Genomic DNA, 26,815 nt, shown 5'->3' on the forward strand with positions numbered 1-26,815 from the left:
TAGGTAGCCGTGTTGGTCTGCCATAGTCAAAACAAAACAAATTCCTTCCAGTAGCACCTTAAAGACCAACTAAGTCAGTTCTTGGTATGAGCTTTCGTGTGCATGCACACTTCTTCAGATACCACGGGAAGTGAAGAAGTGTGCATGCACACGAAAGCTCATGCAGAATGTAGGCACCCTATATACAGAAATGAGCAAACCACTGATATTTTAGGGAGCAGGCTAGCAGGCGGGGACCATTGCTTACTTACATGGAAGATAGCTGTCAACCTTCCCTTTTTTTGCGGTAAATTCCCTTATTTCCCGCTGCTTCCCCGGATTGTTAGATATCCCGTAGACGGTCCCCGGGACAGGTGAGGCTGCTGATCCCTTGTTTTCAAATCCGAAAGTTGACAGCTGTGATCATAGGAGCCTACACAACACACAAACACTGTTGCTGTATGTAGGTTTTATTTTATTTGTTTTTTATCTTATATTCTGGAAATGTACACCCAGGTTTTTTTTTTATTTTCTGGGGGGGCCCCAAGAGAGTGGAGCCCTAGGCTATAGCTTGTTTAGCTTATACATAAATCCAGCACTGGGCTTCCCTCCTCCAAAGAACTCTGGGAACTGTAGTTTGTTAAGGGTGCTGGGAGTTGTTAGGAGACCCCTGTTCCCCTCCCAGAATTACAATTCGAGTGGTTCAACAATCAGTCTGTTTTCCCAAAGTTCTTTGGGAACTGTAGCTCTGAGAGAGGGCCGTCCCTAACAACTCTGCACCCTTCCTGACCTACACTTCCCATGAGTCTTTGGGAGAAGCCATGACTATTAAAGTGGTATAACAGAACTTTAAATGTACAGTGTGGGCACAGTTGATGCAAAAACAGCGCACTAATGGCAGATATTTCCACTTGGTTGTTATTTTTTCTGAGATCCTTCCCCAACATTAGCATACTACTGCCATCTGGAGGGCTGTTCTTCAGGAGTCTTGGATGAGGGACCATCAAAAGCTTATTACTGTATATTTTAAAGAGTTTTTATTTGTTTTTAAAACTCTAAAAAGAAATACAATTGTCCTGGCAAGTGTACAATTATGTATGGCATAGTATATTAAACATACATCACATTGCTTCAAAAGGTCTTGCTGCATCGTTCCGTGAGTGCTTGGTTTTCTCCCATGGTCTTTCCATCTCATGTCCCTGTGAATAGTTGCCATGCATCATCTACACATTCTCACTGGACACTCTCAAAGAGCTCTAAAGGGTTGTTTAGAAAGAACTTACCTGGAACTGAGTGAAACACAGAGGCTTATGGAAATCCACAGTTATTTCACTGGGGCCTTCCCCTAGAAATCTGATGGGGAATTAATACACAAAACCCCCACCTTGCTTGTGTATAGCTGGAAAACCCCCAGCAGAAATCCTTTTAATAGGACTGGCCAAAATGTCGCAAAAGAGTGGCACAACATTTGTGATGTTTTTGTTTGTCCTAATAAAGATACTGCAGAACCGTTAATTATTTTAGGTCCGTCCCCACCTTCTGGACCTTTGCTTTCTCTTTGCCCCACTTTATATATGTGGATCTGAAGCTTCTGTTCCTGACTCTCCAGTGGAGCCTCATTCCCATGAAACCACCTCAGGGAACAGGTTGGAACTCTTGAAGCCTCTCGCTGCTTGGAGGTGGGGACGAGGGGCAAAACATTGTTTTTAAATGTGAAGCATAGCAACAAATACCAGTTAACAATACCAGGAAGCTAAATTATAATGCAGTTGCGTGGCATGGCATATAATACCACAGGCATGAGAAATGGTTACACACAACACTAACTCAAGACTGCCCTGTTTCCCACAATGGCGCAATGGCGAGTGCTGTGCACCTAATTCTGAAACTTAAGAACTAAAGTCCCGTCGGATGGCCAAGAAGCGTTCCAGGTCTCTTGAAGACCTGCAGCTTGTGTTATTTATTCTGAAATAGCCAAATTCCCCGAGTTATTATACCATAGGGAGACATGCAAAATTTGTATATTTTCCTATTGTTAGGCTACCAACATCCAGATCAAACTTCTTTTCAGAATGAATAGCAAGGAGAGCTGTGGAGAGGTGTTAGATATTTATTGATAAACCTCAGACCAGAATGTTAGGGACATTCCCACCATAAAAACATGGTGTTTGATGTTGTATTGATGTTCCGTTGCAAGCTGTCCCGAGTGTGTTGTGATAGTTGTGGGAGGGAGGGAGATACACATCTGATAAACACGTGTGTGTATGGAAATAGACAGACAGACAGACATGTTGTGTCACAAACTGCTTTGGAAAAAACTGCTCAATATCAGGTTACAACAATTAAAAACAATGTTAAAAATAGTTTGAAACAACTTTTTAATTTTTTAAAAATTACAGTATAAAATTCAAAGTGATTGGAAGATAATACAAACATGTAAAAATGGTAAATTAAAACACAATAGCAACATTGATCTCACCAGTTCCTAAGCAAAAAACATTGTAAATCAGTGCAGAAATGTTAGTGCAGGCCTATGAGGCAAAAGGGCACCCCACTGAACACACAGGAATGCTTTGCAAACTGGGCGAAGGCCACGTTCCTGGTTTTTCTTACATTTCAGTGACTAGAAGGACTAACATAAATATGTAGAGGCAAGTGGATAAGTAAAATGTTCTTGGAGACTATTTTTTTCTCCATGTCATCAAGCCTGTGTCCGCAGCTCGAGAAAATGGCTGGGGCAGGTTCACAGCAGGAGGGGGGAACTTGTGGGCCTTGTGGCTCCAACCAGCCTCAGGTCGCAGGGCCAAATACGGCCACTGGAAGCCCAGCAAGGTTTGGAGGGCTGCAGCTTCTCTACCACTCCTGCTGTGAGGGAAAAGCCTTGCTATGCACACCCTCAACCATAGAAAACACTTTGGCAAAATATACTTGAATCAGTTGCATATGCATTACAGTATATGATAGTCACAGAATCCTAGAGTTGGAAGAGACCACAAGGGCCATCGAGTCCAACCCCCTGCCAAGCAGGAAACGCCATCAGAGTACTCCTGACATATGGTTGTCAAGCCTCTGCTTAAAGACCTCCAAAGAAGGAGACTCCACCACACTCCTTGGCAGCAAATTCCACTGTTGAACAGCTCTTACTGTCAGGAAGTTCTTCCTAATGTTTAGGTGGAATCTTTTTTCTTGTAGTTTGGAACCATTGCTCCGTGTCCGCTTCTCTGGAGCAGCAGAAAACAACCTTTCTCCTTCCTCTATGAGACATCCTTTTATATATTTGAACATGGCTATCATATCACCCCTTAACCTCCTCTTCTCCAGGCTAAACATGCCCAGCTCCCTTAGCCGTTCTTCATAAGGCATCGTTTCCAGGCCTTTGACCATTTTGGTTGCCCTCCTCTGGACACGTTCCAGTTTGTCAGTGTCCTTCTTGAACTGTGGTGCCCAGAACTGGACACAGTACTCCAGGTGAGGTCTGACCAGAGCAGAATACAGTGGCACTATTACTTCCCTTGATCATACAGTCCCTGGAAATACCATGGGACAAAGAAATCTGAACACCCAGTTTTAATTACCGGTATATACACAAGTTTGTTTGTTTGTTTGTTTGTTTGTTTGTTTGTTTGTTAGGTCTCTGCTCTAACCCCCAGAAACGCAGTAATAATGAGGCTGGTATCTGATACTCCCGAAGTCTCCTCTCCCCATTCCTGAGAAATTACAGTGGTACCTCCTGTTACGTACTTAATCCATTTCGGAGGTCCATTTGTAACAGGAAACCACTAATGGCGCCTCCTGCTGCGTGACTTCCACTCGCATCCCAGGGCAAAGTTTGCAACCAGGAGCATCTACTTCCAGGTTAGCGGAGCTTGGAAGCCAAAGCATTCGTAAGGAGGATGGTACGTAACACGAGGTTCCACTGTACTGGAAAGAAACAAACAGCTTCAAAACCAGACACAAAGAAACAGAGGGCTTCTCAGTGGGAATCAGCAAAGCCCTCATACATGAGCCTTTGCTGTGGTTTGAGAAAGAGAGAGTTAATCTGGTCTTTCCTTTGGGTAATAATGGTAAATGGGCCCCTGGCCATTAGGTCCAGTCATGACCGACTCTGGGGTTGTGGCATTCATCTCGCTTTATTGCCTGAGGGAGCCGGCATACAGCCAGCATGACTTTTCTGGTGAACCAGAGCAGCGCACAGAAATGCCATTTACCTTCCCGCCGGAGCAGTACCTATTTATCTACTTGCACTTTGATGTGCTTTCGAACTGCTAGGTTGGCAGGAGCAGGGACCGAGCAACGGGAGCTCACCCCGTCACGGGGATTCGAACCGCCAACCTTCTGATCGGCAAGTCCTACACTCTGTGGTTTAACCCACGGTGTACTGACTGCTTAAGCCTGCCAGGAAGATCTGGATCTCCTATTCCAGGTGTGCATTGAAAATTCTGAGGACCAAAGAAGGTTGTGTTTTAATGGCACAAGCAGCAACAAGGTCTGATTTAAAATTAAACACCAATTCAACTCCCCTCGTTGGCTTTTGTCAGGCAGGGCCAACACCTTTCAGGACACATTTGGAATTTTGAGAAAGTGCCCTGGGCACCAGGCAGAAAGTGGCTGTTGTGAGGGCATGGCATAAGACAAAATGGCTGCCGTTTCCAACACACCAGGAAGAGACACAAGACCACAAAATGTTGTGTTATCTCTTACATGACTGGACAAAAAGAGGCACCTGCAGCCAGTCACTGCAGCAGTTCCTCAGAGAGAGAAGCTCTTTGCAATTCTCTATTCCGAACATAACAGGGAGAGCAGGTCCCCAGTCTTGGCATTCAATGACATGTAGGCATCTTGAAGGGGTGGGGTTCAGTGTAGGGGCTCATCCATACTTCTGCTTGTCCTGCTGCTTTCCCCCGGGAAAACCCAATGCTTACCACTGAGCAAACGTCACCTGGTTTTTCTGCAGTGTGATGCTTGCTCCATCCGATTCAGGGGTAAACAATGGCTTTTCCCAGTAGTGGGGTAGGAGAGCTGGGGGGGAAATCGCATCTGGCAACCAATGCGCCTCTTTGGTACCAGATAGTACAAGAGTACACGAGTCTAAAAAGCTCTCCTGGGAAGCTTAGTTTAGTCAGAATCAAGTATATATTTAGTTAACGCTAAATACTGTTACAAAAGTTGTGTGCCTGCCCATCTCTCTGCTGAGCAGTGGCAAGTGTCCAGGGGGTTCCAGGCACTCGCCCAGGGTCTGTGGTCCTTTGGAGAATTGTGACACGGCGTAGACCAGGGGTGGGCAAACTAAGGCCCACAGGCCAGATCAGACCTAATTGCCTTCAGGATCTGGCCTGTGGACTGTCCATGGATTGGCGTGGGAATTCTGTTCGTTCGGGCTGTGCCATCCCCCCCCTGCACTATTCCATTCCCCCCTCCTCCCTCACCACGGCAGTGCCTCCTCCCTCCCTCCCTCCCTCCTGGCTTCTTCCTGCCCTGCCTAGGGGAGGAAAGGGGCTGAGCTGAGCAGCCCTTCTCTGAAGCCAGCCCTTTTGCGCCATTCATCTTCCCTCTGCCTCCCTGGTGCTCCTGTGGGCCAGAGAGCAGAGCAGATGGGCTTGTTCTGCCTACCCATGAGACGAAGTGGCGGCAGCAGCAGCGATGGTGGCAGCAGCCCCAGGGAAGGTAAGTGCAGCGACAGGGGAGGAAGACTACTTGCCCCCCTCGCCTCTTCTTCCAGCTCCCTCCCCCCAGTGCCACTTGTCCAGCCCACCACAAGGTCTGAGGGACAGTGGACCAGCCTGTGGCTAAATTTTTTTGCCAACCCCTGGCGTAGGCTTTTGTATCTTTAAGAAATATGGTTTATTCACCTGTTTACACTTTCAGTCTGCATGGAAAGAGTCCAGAGCCTACAGCATGATCATCTCAAGAGTGACTTGTACCTCACAGCAGTGCAGCCATGGAGTCCAAGCGATCACTCCCAGCCAGCCTTCAAGATGGACCTTTTCAACCCTCCTTTCTTCCTCCCAGAAAACCTTAGTAAAAAACTCTTTTCCTGTCACCTCAAATACACCCACCCCACCACCTGGGTAACATCTGACTCCCCAGGCCAAAGGATTCCTCTCTGATGGCCCTTCAACACCTTTTGTCATATTAAGAGATTTGCTCTTCACTGACCCAGCCAGGCTGGTCTCCATAAGCCAGCCCAGGGATACCTCTGCAGCTGGTATTTCACATCTCAAATAATCAAAATCCTAGCATTTATTAATTTCTAGGGCATGGGGGTCTCCCTATACCCTATAAACTATAACAGTACATTACTTCTGGTAAATGAGTCACTATAGCCACCAGAGAGCTGTGAAAATTTGTGTCCCAGGCTTTTTAGACTCATCTACTCATGTATTAACTGAAACCCAAGGGGCACATTGGTTGCCAGATGTGAAATATATTGGCATCATTTTCAGCTCTCCTGCCCCACTAGAGGGAAAGCAGCAGCACAAACGAAAATTCGCTTGGACAAGTGGAAAACCTCTTGGACCCCATGCTTTCTAGGCATGGAGAAGTGTGGATGAGCTCAAGCCAGCACAAACAGGTCCTGAACAGCCTCTTGTGCATTTCTTAGGAGATATTTCATGAGACCTTTTGAGGACACCATAGGAGGTACTTAGTGGTGGGCACACGCATTCGTGGGCACCGTGCTGGCAATCCCTAGGAGCGACACACAGGAAGGAGAAGTTTAACTCTCCCCAACCAACACAAAAAGCTAGGGATAACTGCAGAACACAGGGTGGGAATCTCTGTCTGGGTGGGAAGACTAAACTTCCTTTTCCTCTGCAATGTGGTCCTGTGCCTGGTATTTTGCTTTCAAAAACCCAGCTGTGGCTGCTTATTGTGTCATTACAGCTGCCTTCCCCTATTCTGGTGACCCCAGGAAGTTCCAATGCTCCCTAACCAGAAAAGGTTTGTGGGCCGAATCATTTGGAGGGCACCAGGTTGGGGAAGGCTGTGTCAAAGTCACATCTCGTTTGGCTATCAGAAAATACAGTGGTACCTCAGGTTACAGATGCTTCAGGTTACAGACTCCACTAACCCAAAAATAGTACCTCAGGTTAAGAACTTTGCTTCAGGATGAGAACAGAAATTACACAGTGGCAGTGGGGCGGCAGCGGGAGGCCCCATTAGCTAAAGTGATACCTCAGGTTAAGAACAGTTTCAGGTTAAGAACGGACCTCCGGAACGAATTAAGTTCTTAACCCGAGGTACCACTGTAGATTTAGGGAGGCTGAGGCTGACACCTTGCTTGACCTGTGGTTCCCAAAATCTGCTTTATTCTCACCTGTGACCCGCTTTCATCAGCATCTTCTTCTCTCTTTTGGCAGAGGCTACCAAGAGGAAGAGGAGAAGCCAAATGGCTTTTCAGTTCAAGGGTCAACCAGGAAGAAATATGGAGCAAACCCGTTTGCTTATTGCATTTATAGCTCACTCTTTGTCCAAGGAATTCAGGGCTGCAGAATATGTGGTTCTTCCTTCCCCAATCATTTTATCCTCCCAAGAACCCTGCGGGGTAAATTAGGCTGAGAGAAGGTGACTGGCTCAAAGTCATCCAGTGTGAACTTCGTGGCTGGTTGGGTATTTGAACTCATCCATCACTCCATCACCACTATACCATGCTGCTCCGCAAGTGCTGACTTTGATTAATTGGAATGAGAAGCACAGGATGGCAGGATTGTTGAAGAGGTGGGGTTTTGTTTGTTTTTTGTAAAAGGGGGCACTGCCTCGCCCTCTGAATCTGTTCTGTTCCCAAAGCCACAGTGCAGAGTCTCCACGGTCCTCTAGGCCTTCTTCACAAAGCCAGCATATTCCCCGTTCTCGCTGGGGAAAGCATCCCGGATTTTCCACCTGCAGCAGTTGGGGATCAGAGCCCTTTCTTCCAGGTCCTCCTCCCCAAAGCGCCAGTGAATGTATTGCTTGTAAGCGCAGTGCCGAAACTGCCTGTTGCATGCCTCCCCATTCAGGTCCAACAAGGGCTCTTTGTAGAGGAGGACAAACTTCAGCATCGGCCGGGAAAGGACCAGGCGCTCAAACAGATTGGAGGTTGTGATGCAGGCCCCATTCTTCCTTCGGCAACAGAGCTGCTCCCAGTAGCCCTTGGCTGGACGACATTTCCCACAGCTGCACCAGGCAGGACGCTCACAGGAGGAAGAAGACGACGAAGAAGAAGAAGCAGGTCCCCCTTGGCTCTGGAGAGGATGCCCCTCGTCAGAGTCCCCAAGAAGAGACACAACTTCATCCGGATGTTGCAGCTGGATTTTGGCAGCACGCATAAGATCACCAGTATTTCTCTGCAATCAAATCAAATCAAAATTTATTGGTCAACCAAATACAGATTATAGATGTGACGTTAACATATGAGAGTGCTGGAGGTGAATTAATTAAACAAGTTACCCAATCAGAACACAGGGGGTGGAGTCAGAGGGACTATAAAACCAGCTCTGGGAAGGGCGAAAGGGGAGTTTGTTGGGAGTTGGGTGGTTGGTTGGAATGGGAGTGAATTGGGATAGAGTCTGTGGGTAAGTTGAGTTAGTGTAGAGAAATAAGCAGAGTCCGGAACAGTTAGGAGCTAGAAGACGAGTAAATATCTGAGAGGTAGTTTAGTGAGTGAGAGCAGGTAGCGGAAGTTATAGGTCTGGATAGGCAGCCCAAGATTGTAGTTGACTGAGACCGTTTATGAAACCACACGCTTGTTAAACTACAATAAATAAACAGAAGTTTATGTTCCAATTTAACCATGACTAGACTCAGTATTGTCCCAGGTAGGGCCTGGGTGGTGGCAGCAAGAAATAAAGTGGTGGCACAGGGATTAATAGATGGTGAAACCTCCGGGGACCCTGTGTGATCGCGACAATAGACCCAAAAAAAGAAAAGAGTAAGCCAATGGATTTTAGCATGCAAAAAATGTTATTAAGAAAAGTATAATAAAGCACATGTAATAAAGCATATATAATACATGTGTCTGCATATAGCTCAGTAGGCAGAGCATGAGACTCTGAGGGTTGTGAGTTCGAGTCCCACTTTGGGCAAAAGACTCCTGCATTGCTGTATTGGAAAGCTCTTATCGCAAACTTAGCTGTATTGAACATAACAGGCTTAGCCATGCTAGACAGCAGCTCTTTAATTTTGCCAGTGTCACTAAGGGGGGCTCTAAGAACGCACACACACATGAACACACATTTCATCTTTCTCCTCAGGGAAGATATTCCAAACCCCTGGTTGGGTTTTTTGCACTTTCCCAGCCTTTCCCCAGCTCTGCCATATCCTTTTTGAGATGGGTCTTGCAGGTCTCCTCTAGAGGCACCTGGTGGAGTGCTGTGAGGACCGCAGGCTGGACTAGGTGGGCTTTGGCCTGATCCAGCAGGGCTATCATTATGTTCTTAGGACATCAGACATTGAAAGCTGTAGGATGAAGCCATTGCCAAAGTTACACACATTCATTTCCTCAGTCCTGCTCCAGTCTCTGATCAAACAGGTGCATCACAGGCAATGGCCCACGTAGCATGTAATGTTAAGTCAAACCATGGTTAAGCATGAATAAATGAGTGCACAAGTCTCCTTCTTTGGAGGTCTTTAAGCAGAGGCTTGACAACTATATGTCAGGAGTGCTCTGATGGTGTTTCCTGCTTGGCAGGGGGTTGGACTCGATGGCCCTTGTGGTCTCTTCCAACTCTATGATTCTATGATTCTAAGTGCATGGAGGGTGTGTGTGTTGTGGTTGCTTCAGTCCTCCCCTGGTCTTGCTGCTAGAGGAGTAAAGTGACCAGAATTTTTTCCTCTTTGTATCTGCACACCTGTTCATTCATGCTTAGCCATGGTTTTGCTTAATGTGACACATGAGCCAGGGCACTGAAGGCTCTACCATACTGGTTGAGTTGGAACATAACACTAAACCATTGTTTTAGAATTGTTCAGAATGAGCCAGAGTGAGCCTCAGGTTTGTGCGCCCTGTTTAATGTATCACCCAAATCTGTGGTTAATCATAACTGCAGTTAGTTGAAACAGACCAGTTTCATAAACGGTGGTTTGAGGTTGGCTTATTTCAACTAACCATAGTCAATATTAATGACAGCTTGTCTGTGTTTAGACAACATGGCAAATGGGAATTAATCTAAAATGGAAGTGATTCCAACTTTGGAAGATTAGATAGTATATATAGTAAATAACTCATGTTAAATTAATAAATATAGTAAGTACATGGGGAGATTGATTATTTATTTATTTATTTATTTATTTATTTATTGGAAAAATGGAGCAGTTTTGTGATATGTACTCAGGAATATTCAACCTTATGGATTCTGGAAACAATGGAAAGATTGAGTTAACATACTTGGTGTATATAATTCCTTTGTTTTTCTTGATTGCTCATGTAACCAATATTGTTTGACTATGATGCTTTGTTTTTATGCAATAGTTGTAATTAAGGAATTATATACAGGAATTAAGCATGTGTGTGTGTGTGTTTGTACACTCACACACACAAAAATGTATTTCTTTACAGATGTTTAAAACAAAGAATAATCTAAAGTGGGAGGTTTCTGTCTCCCCCTCACAGGCACACTAGAGAAGGAAAGCGTGTACAAGTTCAAGGCTTGCCAAGGCTTGTTTTCCTAATACTAAACTATGGTTTAGCGCAGTCTTCCCCAAGCTGGTGCTCTCCAGATGTTTTCAAATACAGCTTCCATCAGCCCCAACCAGCAAGGGACTGACTGATGGGAGTTGTTGTGTGAAGCATCTGGAGGGCACCAGGTTGGCGTAGGCTAGCCCACCCTCTTGAAGCCTCTGAAAACATCTCACCTGTTCACAAATCTGTATGTAGGCACAGGCAGAGAGGTACACACATATAAAAAGGAAGACCCCAACTCACGTGAATAACCTCGCCTTTAACTTTCTGTAGGCTCGTCCTCAAAAATTTGTCAATCATAAAGATGTGTGGCTCATCAACAAAAGTCACATAAAGTAGAGTCTGCCCAACAAAATAAACAAAGACATTTTATCAACCCAAGTGTTTCACTGAATGAACTTGTTATTTCAGATGTATTAACAATAGAAGATGAGGACAGGCAGCAATTTGTTTGAATCGTACACTTACAACTATGGCTTGTTTGGACCTTTCCAAATTATCATTTTCAGTGTCCTGTTCACACTTAATACTTATCCATAGTTTATTGTTGGATTGGCCATGGTTTGTTTGGCAGTCAAACCCAAAACTATGGTATATTTACTGTCAACAACCACGATCAGAAGTCAGGCTTTGTTGTCAGCTTCTGAACCTTGGTTGGTTTTAACTATGGCTTGGAACTAAACGTGAACCCAGCCCCCTTCCTTAACCATGCTTTGTTTGACCACCTAACTGCAGTCATTTACTTGGCTAGTCAACAACACACAGAAAACTAGATTCTGAGGATTACCTTAACTATGACTGGTTTCAAACAAGCCAACTTCAGTTCTTGGTTTCAGAGAATGGCTATTTTAAACTAACTATAGTTTATAGTAGTTACAGTTCCAAGTCTGGTGGTTAACCAAAAGCAGAAGCAAAACCTCAAAAAACTCCCCCTCTCAGCTGTGTCGGAGATGAAGAGAGTAGGACAAGGGGAGACTAGGCACACTCATATCTCACTAAACCACAGTTTAGTGTGATGTCCAAATCCAGCATTTCTTTTCTTGCAGTAAGGTGAATTCCCTAGTATATCCATAAGTGGCTGCAGGATGTTGCAATTACCGTATTTTTCGCCCTATAGGATGTACTTTTCCCCCTCCAAAAATGAAGGGGAAATGTGTGTGCATCCTATGGGGTGAATGCAGGCTTTCAGTGAAGCCTGGAGAGCGAGAGGGGTCAGTGCGCACCGACCCCTCTCACTCTCCAGGCTTCAGGAAGCTCTCTGCAACCCTTGGGAGCCCGGCGCGACTTCCCGCTGGGCTCCCTAGGCTTGTGGATAGCAGCCTGTTCTGGGGGCTGGGGTCAGGGGAAGCTCAGGCTTCCCCCGCCCCAGCCCCGCACCTGGGGGGAAAAGAAATTATTTTTCTTTATTCCCCCCCCAAAAACTAGGTGCGCCCTATGGGCCGGTGCGCCCTATGGGGCGAAAAATACGGTAATTGCATTTCTTACCCATCTTGGTCCCGGCACCATCTCACACTTTTTCTTGATGTAATATTCTTTCACTGGGTTGTACTTGAAGCAACGGCATGAATATGAAGTAATGAGAAAATCAACTACAAACTGTGCCTGTGAAGAAGAAGAAAATCCAAGAGAATGCTGATTCAATTTTCTTAATTGAAGCAATTTGTGCTGAAATCATCCACCAACCAAATGACAAGGGATATAAAACAGTCTCTTACCAGGCCAAAATAGGAGAGTGCGGAACCAATATATACCAAGAGCTCAAAGAAATCAAACCGTCCAGCCTTTGGTGGGGGGTCAGGGTTGGAAGACAAGGAAACAGAGAACAAAAGAGATTATTGTTTTTTTCTAAAAGACAGTAATTGATTTTCACCCCTTTTCTCTGAGAATGGGGAAGCCTCAGTGTCTGTTTCATAGACTGAGTCAGGCCTGCTTCTAGAAAAAGGATGAGGAGAGAGCACTGAACCAGGGCACAAAACTGCAAAATACAAACAAGCTACACTCTGTTTCAAGTTAGAAATTAAACTGGTATAAATTCAAGTAAGGTGAATAAAATAATAAAAAAATAGTGGCATCCAGAGTGTCAAATATGAGCACAAGAAACTGCTTCCTCAGGTCCATCTAGCCCACTTCTGCCAATTCTTTTCCTTTTTTAAAAATAAATGTTTGTTTCTATGCAACAATGAAATGGTACACAAACAAACATACACAGAGAAAAATTCAAGATGTGAAGTTCTTGGACATGCTGCATATTCAGAATACATAAAAGTATCTATGAATTTGGTGTCTGGCTCTTCTGTCCCTTACAGGGAACTGATTTCATCCATATGCCTGCAAGCGGAAAAGAGGCAGCCACTGCTGACAAAAGAACCGTCAGCATCCGCACAGCATGAAGAGGATGCAATGGTGGAGAATACTCCATGTCAGAATGGTTTATAAAGGTGACAAAAGTTTTGCCAAAGAGCATGTTGTGAGCATGACCTTTTTCCAGAGTAATAATGTTCCACACGTTATTGCAGCATACAGCAATCTCAAGATCAGTTTGTGTTTTCCCCTTTTGAGGAACTGACAATTCTGCTGCTGTGGCAAGAAAAACCGAGCAGCTCTTCAGATTTTATATCCATGTTAGGAGGACCCTCAATTCCCCCACCCCAATTTTTTAAAATTTAATACATACCAAAGGAAACCCAAATGGTGGATAAACTGCTTCCTAACACAAAGTCCTACTAGCTTTCCTTCCCATGAAAATAGACACAGATGGCAAAAGCTTAAGCCCCCCCCCCCACAACACTGGTCCAGACCAGGCTTCCACTGCCTGCTATTCACCTACAAACAGTGCTTTTTTCGGGGGGGGGGGGACAAAGGGGTACCCATACCCCTAAACATTTTGTGCATCTTTGTACTTTTGTCCATTTACTGTACAGTGGACGCTTGGGTTGCGAACGTGATCCGTGCGGGAGGCATGCGCGGCAAAACCCGGAAGTAACCCATTCCGGTATTTCCTGGTACACAACCTGAAAATGCACAACCTGAAGCGCCTGTAACCCGAGGTATGACTGTATTTATTTTTCCCGATTTGAACTATAAAATGGTGGTTTTCTTGAGTCAAAATGAGAGTACCCCTAAACATTTTCTTTTAGAAAAAAAAAGCACTGCATACAAATAATATTTTTTAAATCACGCAATTGCCAATGATGTCATGCATAATCTGGCCTTCAAATTCCCATTTCTCTGACATGATCGAAAACCAACAACAGGAACTCAGGGTGAGTTTCCTTTTACCATGCCGAACACGAGGATGTCGAAGCGAATGCCATAGGCTTTGATCAGGGTTCTCTCCTCCTTCCCACCAGCCTGCTTGTAATACTTTGCAAATCTGCAAGGACCAAACAACACAGTTGGACAAGGTATTGTAAGAGCAGTTTGGATGATGTGAGCATTGGCCTGGACGCCAAAGATCGCTGGAAGATGGCTTCCTTCCTCACACAACACACCTGTGTGGAACTTGCAGCCCCCATCACACTCATTATCAGACCCCAGAACCCCAAAGAACACAAAGGCCATTGCAATTTGGCTTTTCGTACTCTGTTAGGCAAGTTCTCCGCTCACAGTACAGCAAACACTGGTGAGTCATCGGATTACCACCCTGCCTTGTACTAGCTGCTTTTCTCCTCACAGCATAAATGAACTTTGATTTTCCGTTGTGGGATCGCCAGTCACTGCTTCAGGCATGCTTTACTGGGAAGCACGGAGTTAAGCTTCTGTTGATGCTTCTGGCAAAGTTATTTTGGATTCCCCATGGGAAACTTCCCGTCCCCAAAGCAAGGAGCCCATTCTGATGTCTGGATTTAGAATGTCATGGAAACATGGGGTGCAAACCATCAAGGGAATATCCCGTGCAAGACCCACAAAATCACCCATTTTGTAAGCAGGATATATAAATCTCCTAAAGACCAGCCTTCCCTGACCTGGTAAAACTCCCCTCAAAGCGAGCCATTTTGCCCTAGAGAGCATCAGGCGTGGGAAAGCTGCAATAGACTGTCATATGAGGACACACCTACCACCCACTCCAGCAGCCCTCATTCTCAAGTTATGGATGGGACAAGAGAACACTTCTTTCCAGCTCTCTGGCCCAGTGAAAATTGGCAGTCAGAAGAAAGTTTAAAAGAAAGTTTTAAGCAAAACTCCCTGCAGCTGCTTCTTCTATGGCCAATGGAACCACACTGGTTTCCCCCTTGCTGCCCTGTTCTTCCTGGGAATCTGGAGTGCAGCTTCCCAGTGATCCCCCCTCTCTCAGCCTACAGTGCAGGCCAGGATTGGCATCACTCTCTAGCACCAAATTGTGAGCAAAAGGGGAAGTGGGGCTGTGTAGCAGCAGTCAGCAAAGGGACTGTCATGAGGCGGGGAGACATCCTGTGTGCTTTATCAGCATGACTGCGGTAGGTGGCAGATGACTTTGGTGTGGAAAGCCTTTGGTTTTTCAGAATTGCCAAATCGCTGAAATCCCCAAATAAGCCCATTTCAAAATGCACATTATAAGAGGGAGGGGAAATCAATGTTTTAAAAATGCATGCGAGTCAAGCAAATCTGCACACATTTATCTTGTTTGGGATAGGTTTCCCTGCTGCTAGTTTTGGGAAAACAAAAAACAATGTAGGAAACTGAAACCCTATCTTGTTGTGGCATGGGGAGAGCCCATTTCAGCCCCTCTCTGGCATCACCTGTGCCCCTTTCAAACCTTTGCAGCCATGAGACCTAGAAACTAGAAACATTTAGAGTATTGGGGGGGGAGGGTAAACAAGTAAAGTGTTCAATTCTGCACCCAGCTTCTGGCTAGGACTGCTAGGATTTATAGTCCAGAACACCTGGAGGGTACCAGGTTGGGGGTGGCTGCAACACAGCAAAGTCTTCAAAAGCAGGTTTTACCTAAAATTCAAAAAAAAAATACCTAAAATTGTTTCCAGGGTACAAGGCTTCATTTGTTTTTTTGTCATCCAGACGCCGGAAACCATATTTGGGTTCGCAGCGGTGAAGCCACTTGTCCAAGTTGCAGTCCCAGTTAATTTCGATGCCCACGATGCCACCCTTGGGAGAGAGAGTAAGATGAATACTTTTAACGTGGGGCTGATCATCAACAGGGGTAGACACCATTGTGCTCCCAAGCTGGTGAAAGTGAGCAGTGGATCAGACCTTGAAATAGAAATAAATATTTGGTCCTTATGCCAATCGGCTTCCCAACCATCTCTTCACAGACTGAAAGTTTATCAAAAGGAAGGGAGAAATAATTCAGCTTGCACTTTAAAGTGCATATGAAGAACTTCCTTTCCCTCAAAGGATTCTGGGTACTGTAACTTGATTCTGGGTACTGTAGCTTGTTAAGGACTGTTGGGAATGGTAACTCTGTAAGTGGGTAAACTAGAGTGCCCAGAATTCTTTGCGAGAAAGGATTTGCTTTGAATGTGTTTCAAAGGTATAGGCTGCACACAGCCAAGTGAGCAGACAAGCCTTCTATAGCCAAAGCAGATGACACAGACCTGAACAGCCACTTCAGAGAAGTTCTCCCCTGATGCTCGCAGAATATCTCCCAGCCGGAAAATTGGACAATGCGGAGCAGTGTTCTTGTTGTATGTGCAGGAAATATTAAAATCCGGTGAAATGTTTCTTCTGCAGAGAATGGGAGGGAAAAGTAGTGTTGTTTTAATTTTGCAGGCAACACAAAATGAATTGTTTATGGTAGCTGGGCTGACTTCGCCCAGTGTTTATAAGAAAATTAAAAAGAGCTGGGGGAAATTTCTATCAGAACAGTTTTATTATGCTTTTCTTATAGTACCACTGTATCTACAGTACCACAACTCTACTGGAGGCCAAAACTACCCAATATGTCATCAGCTTTGTGAATAAACACACAAAAGTTACTAGCCTGCAAAAAGTTTTACTAGTCTGCTAAGAGGCAGTAGCCTGTGCTGGCTGCAACTGAAATAATTTCTCCTCATTTGCAGCCTATATGGAAGCGCAGGCCACTTGGCAAAAAATGTTTGCAGGCTAGTAATTTTAGTGAATTTCAAAAAGCTACATATTGTGCAGTTTAGCCTGGAGTAGGATAGTGGTGAATGTAACTTTTAGAGGCAGTGGCTATGCTATGTTCAGGCCTCGTGGTAAGCCATAATCCATGGCTTACCATGCATGCAAGTGCTACTGCACATTGCCCAACCACTCTCATGGCACAGGCAGCAAACCATGGGCTTTATCTTAGCATGATGTCCAAGCCAGCATCCATGGTTTGTTTTGCTCCCAGCAACCCATGATCTGAAGCCAAGTGTCCTGGCTCCCACTCAAAACCAGTTAACAGGTTTCTTTGCTTGAAAGTGAAGAAGTGGGTTTTTATTATAGTGGTCTAACAATACAAACTCAGTGGCTAATAAAGAGCAGAGCCTGGTCCAGGCGCTCTGACAAGGCAAAAGAGTAACAGCAATAGGTTCATTAGCAAGAGTCAAGGACCAGGAGTCTGAAATTAGTAGTAAGGGTTCCACGACAGCCCAGGAGCTGTAAACTTGCTTCAATGAGTTTCCCTGCCTTCCCACCACGTTTTCAAACAAAGACAGCAACTGATCAGCTACTTGAAATAACAACTGTCCCTGTGGGAATGGGGTGAGGACAATTTCTTCTTTTTTTATTAATGTGCTGCCTCTGTCTGAGAAACAACGCTTGACCCATCTGCCCCTCTGAATCCTCTTGCTTTGTCAGACCAAGTTGTGCCCCAGAGCCCTCCTTATTCTTTGCCCGCAGGGAAGGAGCAGCCCCCAGGACTCCCGCCTTGTTGTGTGTCTGAGCACAGAGAGGAGGAATCGTCAACAGGGCTGTGCGGCATCATTTTCTCCCCACCCCAGCCATCCAAGTCATCCTCCTCAAATGCCTCCTACTCCTGGTCGGAATCAGACAAAGGAAGCATGACACCAGGTTTTGTTCTTTGCTTAGCCACTGTGCCTTGCTTGGAGCAAAACAAACCATAAACACTGGTTTGGCAGCAACAGTAAGCTGGGGCAGGCTAGTGGTTTGCTGATTCTACTTGGGCTAGGGAAGGAGCTCAGCAGGAGAACTGGAGCAGTGTGAATGAGCCCACGGCTCCATCACGTAAACCATGCAAACAAGATGGGGGCAGGTGGGCCCTAAAGATGGCTCTAGCAAGTCACACAAGCACAATTTTAAACAGGCATCCCGACATTGCTCCAGAGGCAGTAACAGTAAAAGCAATTTTCCAGAAATGAGGGCAGTTGAAACACATGTCTGCACTTACTTCGTATAATTAAATTTCGGGAAGTGAATGTTGTTTTTTATCAGCACAGTGAAGTTTTCAGCACTTCTCAGAATGGCAGGCCTAAAATGAGACCCCAGACAAGGATGAAAGATCTCAAAAAATAAGGTCCCATTTATTAAATATCATCATATAGTTTAACGACAGTATTAGCTGGAAAGCTGTGATGCATTTGAAGCTGAATTGGGGGGGGGAGCCCCAGGGTCTGTGTATGGGATTCCTAGCTGTTTCTGTAAATATATTTGAGTGACTTTTATCAGTATCAGCAGGGATGAGACATGTCAGGGGCGCACATGCTGAATATAGTAAGGGGGGGGGCTTGAACCCGAGGGCTGCATTCCCTACTGGGCAACATCCCAGGGGCCATATGTCAGTGGTGAGCAGAGCAAGAAGCAAAAGTAGGTGAGGCAATGGATATAAATTTTACCCGTGTGGTAGGAGAGTTTCTGCAAATATTCACACATCTCTCTCACCTAAGCAAGCAAGAGGAACGATCAAAGATAAGAGGCTGCTGGATCAGGCCACCGGCTCACCTGCTCCAGCATCCTGTTCTCACAGTGGCACACCTGTTGCAGGTGGGAAACCTGCACATTTGAACCAAAGTCAACCAGGGGGTGACCCAGAGCCCGTGAGGCCTGGGGAGAGTACCAAGGGCCAGGCAGCCCCAGCCTGAGGTCTCTCCTCCTCACAGTAAAAGGGTGCACAGACTGCTATGAAAAAAACTGTCTTACTCCGGAGCCTTTTTAATTGACTCCACGGGGCACCAAGCTGCGACTTCACATGTTTTGATGGTTGTGTTGTAGTTCACACACTTGCCGGTCTGAATTCCTGTAGAGAGCAGAAATCAGCTTTCATTTATGGAATATAACCTTGTTGCTAGTTGAGGCTTTTGTTTTCACTAAAAATACGAGAGCTTTTAAACTGATTTGTTTTCATAGACACAGATTAGGAACATTACAGGTAAGGAAAATATTATGGCACAGAATAGCAGAATACAAATCCAGATGTCATAGCAAGCAGCCACTATTCACACAAACTCCACACCAAGGGCAATCTCTGGGACACGTCACAAGCTGTTTTCTGGCCTTCTTTGCCACCCACAGGAACTTTGACACTGCCCATGAAACGCCAGGATTTGAAGCTTACGGTATGTGGTTTGTAAGAAATCTGTCGTGTGTGTGTGTTTATAATCCTGTTGTAGGCAAAACTGGATCCAAAGTAGGTTAAAATTGACAGGCAGGTGGCCATCAAATATCGTCAGTAAAGTAGCCTTCACAAATCTCCCATTTTTCATAGGGGCTGATAGAACATATGGAAGGCTGATATAAAATATGTTAAAGGCAAGTGGATGTCTAATGAATTCTTTTTAAAAATGCATGTGAAGTTACATAACTCCCAGTGTTTCCAGATCTTTTGACTATAAATCTGTGAGGTAAAGAAATGGCAGTCTTACCTCATTGTCAGGGACAGTAAAGAACCCCAGTTTAAAATCCCTGCCCTAAAGAAATCTTCGTGGCAGCTCCTTTGAATGTGATTTACACACTGAATGTATGGCAAAGAACCTGCACAACCTCACATGTAATCCTATGCCCTGTCTTGGACAAATCCCATTTATGGGCCTTTAATCTACTTTTTGGCGCATCACACAGCGTGGCCGTACCAATTAAATGTGGTAGCCCCGTATCCTTAACCAATTAGCCTTTCTTAATCAAGTGACAAGTAAACTGAACATTTTATCATAAGGTATGCAGTCATAGTCACCTCAAGTTTAAGTTGCTGTTGCAGTAAAGTTTCATTATTGTTGGCTGTAAAATTTGTTGAACTTTGTAACTTAAACTTTGAAAATGAAAATTTAAAAAGCAATAACTTTTCTTTTACTTTTTTCTACAGCATATTACAAACACTAAACCCACGTACCATTAATCTGAGGGTCCATACGACCTTTCATACAGCTCTTGTCGGTAGAGCAAACAGCTTTGGCAAGGGGAAACTGAGAAAAAGGAAAGAGGGGAAAGTAAACATAAAATATGCGTTTTAATTTCTAGCATTGCATATTCATTTCAGACCACACCTACAGGAGCCAGAGCCCTGGCTGTCAACACACTGCATGTTTAAAACACATGGCTTCCTCCAAAGAATCCTGGAAACTGTAGTTTACCCCTACAATTCCAAGCACCCTTGACAAACTACAGTTCCCAGGCTTGGTTGTATGCTGTCCTACTTTAGTCTGTTTCACTCTCAGCAAGGCAATTTTTCTTTTTATTTGTATTATTTATTAAATTTCTATACCGCCCTTCAACTGAGGATCACAGGGCAGTTTACAATATAAAAACACCAAAATATACAACACAGTAACAAACAAAAACAATAGCCCCCAGTTTAAAAGGCCCTAGATTGTTCAATTAGCCAAAGGCCTGGGACAAGAGGAATGTTTTTGCTGGGAGCCTCAAGATATGTAATAACAACACCAGGCCAGCCTCCCTGGAGAAAGCATTTCTTTCCTTTGTCTACCACTTGAGGTGTATATTTTTACAGTACACCTTATTTTCCTGATAGTAGGTTGTTTTAAACTGTTTTCTATATTGTTTTTTGTAATGTACCATGGGACCTTAGGGTGAAGGATGAAAATAACAACAACAACAACAATGCCATCATTAAAGAAGAGCAGGACTTGAGGATTGGGGACCAATAGCTGTGGGGTAAAGAGCTATACCAAAGCACTAGGCTTCATTAAGCCCTGCTCAACATCACTTGAAACTGCATATTTCTATCTTCCTGGTCATAAGGAGTAGGAATGTCATTTCATTTTTCTAAAATGAAATCTTAGATACTTGGGCTGCTGAAACCTGCTACACCAGTTACCAGATTTCATGCCTGAACAGAAAACTTATGAAATGTGCAGAACTAAATACAGCCCTGACTGTATCTTGCCAGTTGCCAAAAAGATTCCAGCTTAAACATAGAATGCAAAGAACAAATTCTGGACTAGTTGTTGCAGGTTTTTTGTTTCTCTGAAATCTAACAAGGTTGTGATGGGAAAGATGAATCAGCACCTGATGATGTAGGATCACCATAGCAATGAGACACTAATTAAAAAGCCTTCCGTTACAGAATATGTCTTATTTCCCTCTCCACACAGATAATAACATCACTCACAAAATTGAGTTACCTCAGGGCAAAGTCCCTGGACTTGGTTCTCTGTCTTGATGATATTGGTTAGCACAAAGAATGAATTTATTCCCTGAATACACAAAAAAGGAGGCAAAAGAGAAAGAACAACTGATCAAAGGGGGTTAAAAGCGGATCTCTTCAAAAGATTGTTCCATGGGGGGGGGGGTTCAAAAGCCACAAACCCCAAAGCCACACAGTTTTAAAGAAGGCGAGACATTTATTAGCGACCAAGCAAAATATCATAAACCATCAGGATCAAGAGCTATGGATCAGTTACAGATAGGTAGCCGTGTTGGTCTGCCATAGTCAAAACAAAACAAATTCCTTCCAGTAGCACCTTAAAGACCAACTAAGTCAGTTCTTGGTATGAGCTTTCGTGTGCATGCACACTTCTTCAGATACCAACTAAGTCAGTTCTTGGTATGAGCTTTCGTGTGCATGCACACTTCTTCAGATACCAACTAAGTCAGTTCTTGGTATGAGCTTTCGTGTGCATGCACACTTCTTCAGATACCAACTAAGTCAGTTCTTGGTATGAGCTTTCGTGTGCATGCACACTTCTTCAGTAATGAAGAAGTGTGCATGCACACGAAAGCTCATACCAAGAACTGACTTAGTTGGTCTTTAAGGTGCTACTGGAAAGAGCTATGGAGTTATCCTCTTTTTTGTAGATGAACGTTCAACAAAGTAAACCAGAATTGGGGATGGGAGAAGATGCGTTTGACAGTGGAAGATGTCTGCCTCAGAACATGGAAGTGTTTTTTTCACTGAAGGTATTCAAGCACAGGCTGAACTGCCATCTGCCTAAGGAAACATAGAATGCTGCCTTATGCTGAATGGCAACGGCTCTCCAAGGTTTCAAATGGGCGTCACTCTGTGCCCTACATGAAGATGTGGGAGACTGACCTGCAGTCTTTCCCCTATACCAGGTGTGGTGCACCTCCCCCCCCCCATGTTGCTGAAGGGCCATAGCCCAGTGATCCTTTGGAGAACGGCTGTAGCTTAGTGACAGAGCTCCTGTTTTGCGTTCAGAAAGGTTCCAGGTTCGGTTCCCAGCATCTCCAGGCAGGGTCTGTAATGTACACTCAAGGTGTGCCCAACCTCTGCTTTATATCCCAAAGCCGAAAAGCAGTCACTCAGGTCACTGAAAAGCAGGTTGCTCCCTGGTCAAGGAGTTGAGACATACCTGGATAGGGAGAGTGTACTCCACTGTGTCCCAGATCCTTGCTTCAGTCTGAGAAATCCCTTTCACTTTTGTGTGCACTGAGCTGATGACGGAGTCCTTCTTCTGATAGCGTCTGTCAGCAATAAGGACAACACTGGAGAGACACAATGGAAAAGGTTTGAGGTGGTGTCCCTGCGCCTCCCCCCCCCCCCCCCGCCCATGCTACAGCACTGCCCTGTATTATGCAAACCCAGAGCAACATACTGCCCACAGAGGGTTAGAAATAAATTGTGCCATTTTGATGACCAGGTGCGCTAAAGAGATGGGCAAGTGGAAGGACGAGTCAATTTCTCAGTTCCTGTACCACTATGAAAATTCACCTGCCAATGAATGCTTCCAAGTTACAGGAGTTCTGTCCATCTTTTTTTTAATGGTAATTTTATAACATAATATACGCTTTGTGTGTGTGATGTGTCTTTTAAAAAACTCTTACCTGCGACACACACACGGCAGGCATGGCAGATCTGTGGGCCCTTCAGATGTTGGACTCCAACTCTCATCACCTCAGGCCATTGGCCACCCTGTCTGGGACTGATGGGATTTGCAGTCCATCAGCATCTGGAGGGCCACAGCTTCACCACTTGTTATTCTTGCCATGAAGCAACACAGACCCACCACTCTATTTACTACATTGAGAGTGTCTCTTTAAGAGTAGCTGGTTGTACATCATGGCATTCATCAGATGCGTGGGTGGGAAAGGTCACACACCAAACTTACAAAGCTGTGCTTGTCTGAAAGAAGGCTCTTCTCTTAGGACTCAGAATGCCACAAGTTATACGCTCAGAAACAAATCTACATTAATATGTCTAGATCAGTTTAATGCAGTACTTTTCAATGCAAGAAGGAAAAAATTCCCAGCTGTGGGGTCTTTATTTCCAAGGCTGTGTGTTCCTAACCTCAGTTACTACAGTTCTGTTTCACTGATTAAAATGATTTAGAGGTTACTATGCAAGACTATATACCAGCTGTTGTTGCAAATGCAAAGGTTTCTACTTCAGCGATAAATAAACAATAAAATCCTTCCCCTTAAGTTCTCTTGCTGTAAAAATAAAATCCTAATAGCACAGGTTTAGAAGAGCAGTTTAGTGGGTATTTTCTGTTGTCCTACACGTTACTTACGAGTTCCACTGATTTCAGTGTGACTTACTCTTGCAGCAGTTGCGCACTCTCAACTGCAATCCTATGCACACTTAATAGGGAGTAAATCCCAGTGAACTCAGTGGAACTTTACTTCTGCATAAGCATGCACTGGATCAGACTGTGCAGAGATCAGCAAGCTGGCAAAGTTAAATCCGATGTGTTTACTTGTACATTTAAAGCACATTTCCAGCACCCTTAACAAACTGCAGTCCCCAGGATTCATTGGGGGAAGGCCATGTGCTTTGAATATATGGTGTGGATATGACCTAAGGTCCAAGATAGAGCTATAAGATCAGACAGTCCCTGTCTGAATCTTTGGCCCCATCTGCACTATACATTTAAAGCAGTGTCATAGTAATTTAAGCAGTCATAGCTCCCCCCACCCAAAGAACACTGGGAAGTGTAGTTTGTCAAGGGCACTGACCCACTCACAGACCTACAATTCCCTGGGTAACCAGTAACACTGAGTACCACTTTGGGAACTGTAGCTCTGTGAGGGGAACTCTTAGCACCCTTGATAAACTACAGTTCCCATGATTTGGGGGAGGGGGGACCATGCCTGCTTAAAGTAATATGACAGTGGCAGGTGGGTCTCAATATTTGGTAAAATTGTTCTCTCTCAGTCCAGTTTAGTCCATTCATCCCGTGTCTGTGATAAGAGGAAAGTACAATAGTAATAACAATAGGAGTTGGGACAGTAGGGGTTCAGCTAGACCCACACCCTGCTCAGTGCAGGTTCTGCTGTGCAGGGTGCAACAAAAGCATCCCTGACAAATGGCCATTCACCCTTCTCCTGTCCTTTGCTGTCAAATGAAGGGGAGACCACAGGCAGTCTTATTCCGCTGTTGGCTGGACTTCACCTTCAAAAACACCTCCTTTTTAGCTGAAATCTTATTCCCTAACAATTTCCACAAATTGTTTTTTCTTTCCTTTTGGAGCAACAGAGAGCAAACCTGCTCCATGTTCCACATAACAGTCCTTCAGACCTTTGAATAGTGCTATCATGTCTCTCCTTCATCTTCTCCTCTTTAAACTAAACATACTTAGGTCTTTCAACTGTTCATTGTACTATGGGGATTTCCAGAACCCCCAAACCTCCTTTGGGCATGCTCCAATTTGCATGCTCCAATTGTCCTTCCTAAAATGTGGCACCCAGGACTGGAGCTTGATCAGTGCAGAACAGAAGCAGAGCCATTACTTCCCATGACCCAGGCATCAAACATCTGTTAACATAGCCTAAGATTGCATTAGCAGCCTATCTTATAAGGTTGTTGTTGTTCTAAAGATAACATTATGACATGTGAGCTGCTTTGAACACTTTAAAGCCCTGTATAAATAATGTGGTATCTTCTTGTTGGCATTCATCTGTCTCAAGAGACAATGGAGGAGAGACAATGGAGTGCGCCTCCAGGGGGAAGAGTTAAACCACTGTGTTAGCAGCACCAAAGTGACCTTCCTGGGGCGTAAGCCTGCGCAATGTGTATGGAGGTCCTGGGCTGCCCAGACGACAAGACCCACCTCTTAGCCTCGTTCATGTGGTCCAAAGGAAAGCAGAGCAATACATTTGACACCAGCTTGGATGCAGCACTTGCCGGAAGGAGGTGTACAAGGCTCAGTTAAGGAAAAAATAAAGCTCGACACACTGGATTTGTGTAGCATTTACTCCTGAGCCTTTTCATCTCCCAAAGATGTCCCACAAGGCAGCAGAGGCTTAGGAGTTTCCTCCTCCTAGATGGACGAGGTGGACGAGCCCCATCTGCCCCTCACTTCCTTCTATAGAATGTGCAGAAACGGCACGTGCATCTGCTCCATCCGCCGGAGCCTGTCTTTGCATGCAGGCAAAGTCCCTCATTCACCAAGGGTTTGAGACCCATTGACTACCCTCACCTGGTTTAGCCAGCCAGCCAGCCAGAGCTGGCCCCAGGTTTTTGAACCAAAATAGCCACTGTAAGGAAGAATGGTCAGTCCTCACCACAAATTTCCTACCATACAGATAATAATGAAAATGTCCTATGAACTTTACAACTGCCAGGAGTTCTTTCCTAAAAGTGCAGAAGTTTCTCTCTACGGTTTTCAGGCTCTTACTGAAATAAGCAACAGGCTTCTCTTGTCCTGCACATTCCTGAGACAGTTTAGCCCTCATACCATAAGTGTCTGTATCTAAAACGAATAGTGACTGCTGTTGCCTGCTGACAGCTACTAGGAGTCACAGGTGAGATCTGAGTGCAAGGTGGGGAATGTGGTATCACTGACAATAGTGATTAAATTTATACATTTAACATGCTTTTGTTAAAGCAGTATCTTATAAACTGTCACTAACATTTTTACCAGCTTTACTAACTTTCAGACAATAGATGGAACTACTAAAACAACTCTTGGATATAGTTTAACTGATCCAAGCAGACAGAGCAATTTGCACAATTCAACCCCAGCCTTCCTTATCAACAGCTAGAGATGTAAATCCCATGGATTTCGCTGGAGAGCTCTTTCCAAGGCTCCCAACTTTCCCTGTTTGTTTTCCCTGTTGCCGTATCTGAACTTTTCCTGTTCCACTTACCAGACATACATGAAGACGACAGAATGGATGGCCCACTTGAGGCTCCCGTAGTAGACACTCTGAATGCGCACAACCTTGTTAGTTTCATATTCACAAACATTCTTCAAGCTGCAGCACCCGGCCATGGCGGAGGAACAAAAAAAGCCTCTTACAAACTGCACGCTCTCAGACAGCACTGCCGCTGGTGTTTCTGGCCACCCACACACTCACAAAGCAAAACCACCCCACTTAAAGGCACAGTAAGAAAGCCATGCAGGGAAGTTAAGATAAATCAAAATAGTCACATGAGCTATAATTCAGCTGCTATGCAATCACCTCCAGACTGTTATTTTGTGGGAGGGATTCAAGTGTAGGTTTGCACAATTAAAATAGATTAAAATGCTCTGTGGCCTTGGGGCAACCACAAACACTTTTTTGCAGTTAGGAAATTAATGGGGAAACACATTGAAAAGTGGGGGACAGACAAATTATTAACAGGAAGATGAATAAACACCCCACAAGCAAATCAGGTAAACATCATTGTATAACTTCACCACAAACAAATCAAAATGAATGCAGATTAGAAGACTTCTGCAACTTCTGGAGTGTTGGCAGATTTGTTTATAGCCACACAGCCATTTTCTCCTCCTCACCCTTCCTTCCTTCCTTCCTTCCTCCCTCCCTCCGGTCAAGCTATTTAAAACAATAGCAGCAGCATTTTTCTCATTTCCGTATTCAAACCGTTCTGAACTTGAGCTAGAGCAGAGTAGTCCAACTTTCCATACCAAGTGGGCTGCAAGA

General features: G+C 44.7%; 1 protein-coding gene across 1 annotated transcript; it reads right to left on the bottom strand.

Annotated features, from left to right (window-relative positions):
- Nucleotides 1-7,328: 7,328 nt before the first annotated feature.
- On the bottom strand, nt 7,329-26,644 carry P2RX7 (purinergic receptor P2X 7). The gene is made up of 13 exons (XM_081842270.1): nt 26,036-26,644; nt 22,300-22,432; nt 21,112-21,183; nt 19,860-19,932; nt 18,674-18,770; nt 17,925-18,005; nt 16,165-16,294; nt 15,579-15,715; nt 13,913-14,006; nt 12,349-12,414; nt 12,119-12,235; nt 10,877-10,975; nt 7,329-8,300 (listed from the first exon to the last, which is right to left on the bottom strand). The coding sequence occupies exons 1-13, from the start codon at nt 26,158-26,160 to the stop codon at nt 7,791-7,793; spliced, it is 1,734 nt and encodes a 577-aa protein (XP_081698396.1). The 5' UTR covers nt 26,161-26,644; the 3' UTR covers nt 7,329-7,790.
- Between the last annotated feature and the right edge of the window lie 171 nt (nt 26,645-26,815).

This window comes from Podarcis erhardii (assembly GCF_964252035.2).
Source record: "Podarcis erhardii genome assembly, chromosome: 15".
In the NCBI taxonomy this organism is placed as follows: domain Eukaryota; kingdom Metazoa; phylum Chordata; class Lepidosauria; order Squamata; family Lacertidae; genus Podarcis; species Podarcis erhardii.

Coding starts and splice junctions, on each gene's coding strand:
- P2RX7 (XM_081842270.1), bottom strand. CDS start 26,160: ATGGCCGGGTGCTGCAGCTTGAAGAATGTTTGTGAATATGAAACTAAC. Junction 16,295..17,924: donor CCGAAATTTAATTATACGAA/GTAAGTGCAGAC, acceptor CATTCTCTGCAG/AAGAAACATTTCACCGGATT. Junction 12,236..12,348: donor CACTCTCCTATTTTGGCCTG/GTAAGAGACTGT, acceptor TCTTCTTCACAG/GCACAGTTTGTAGTTGATTT.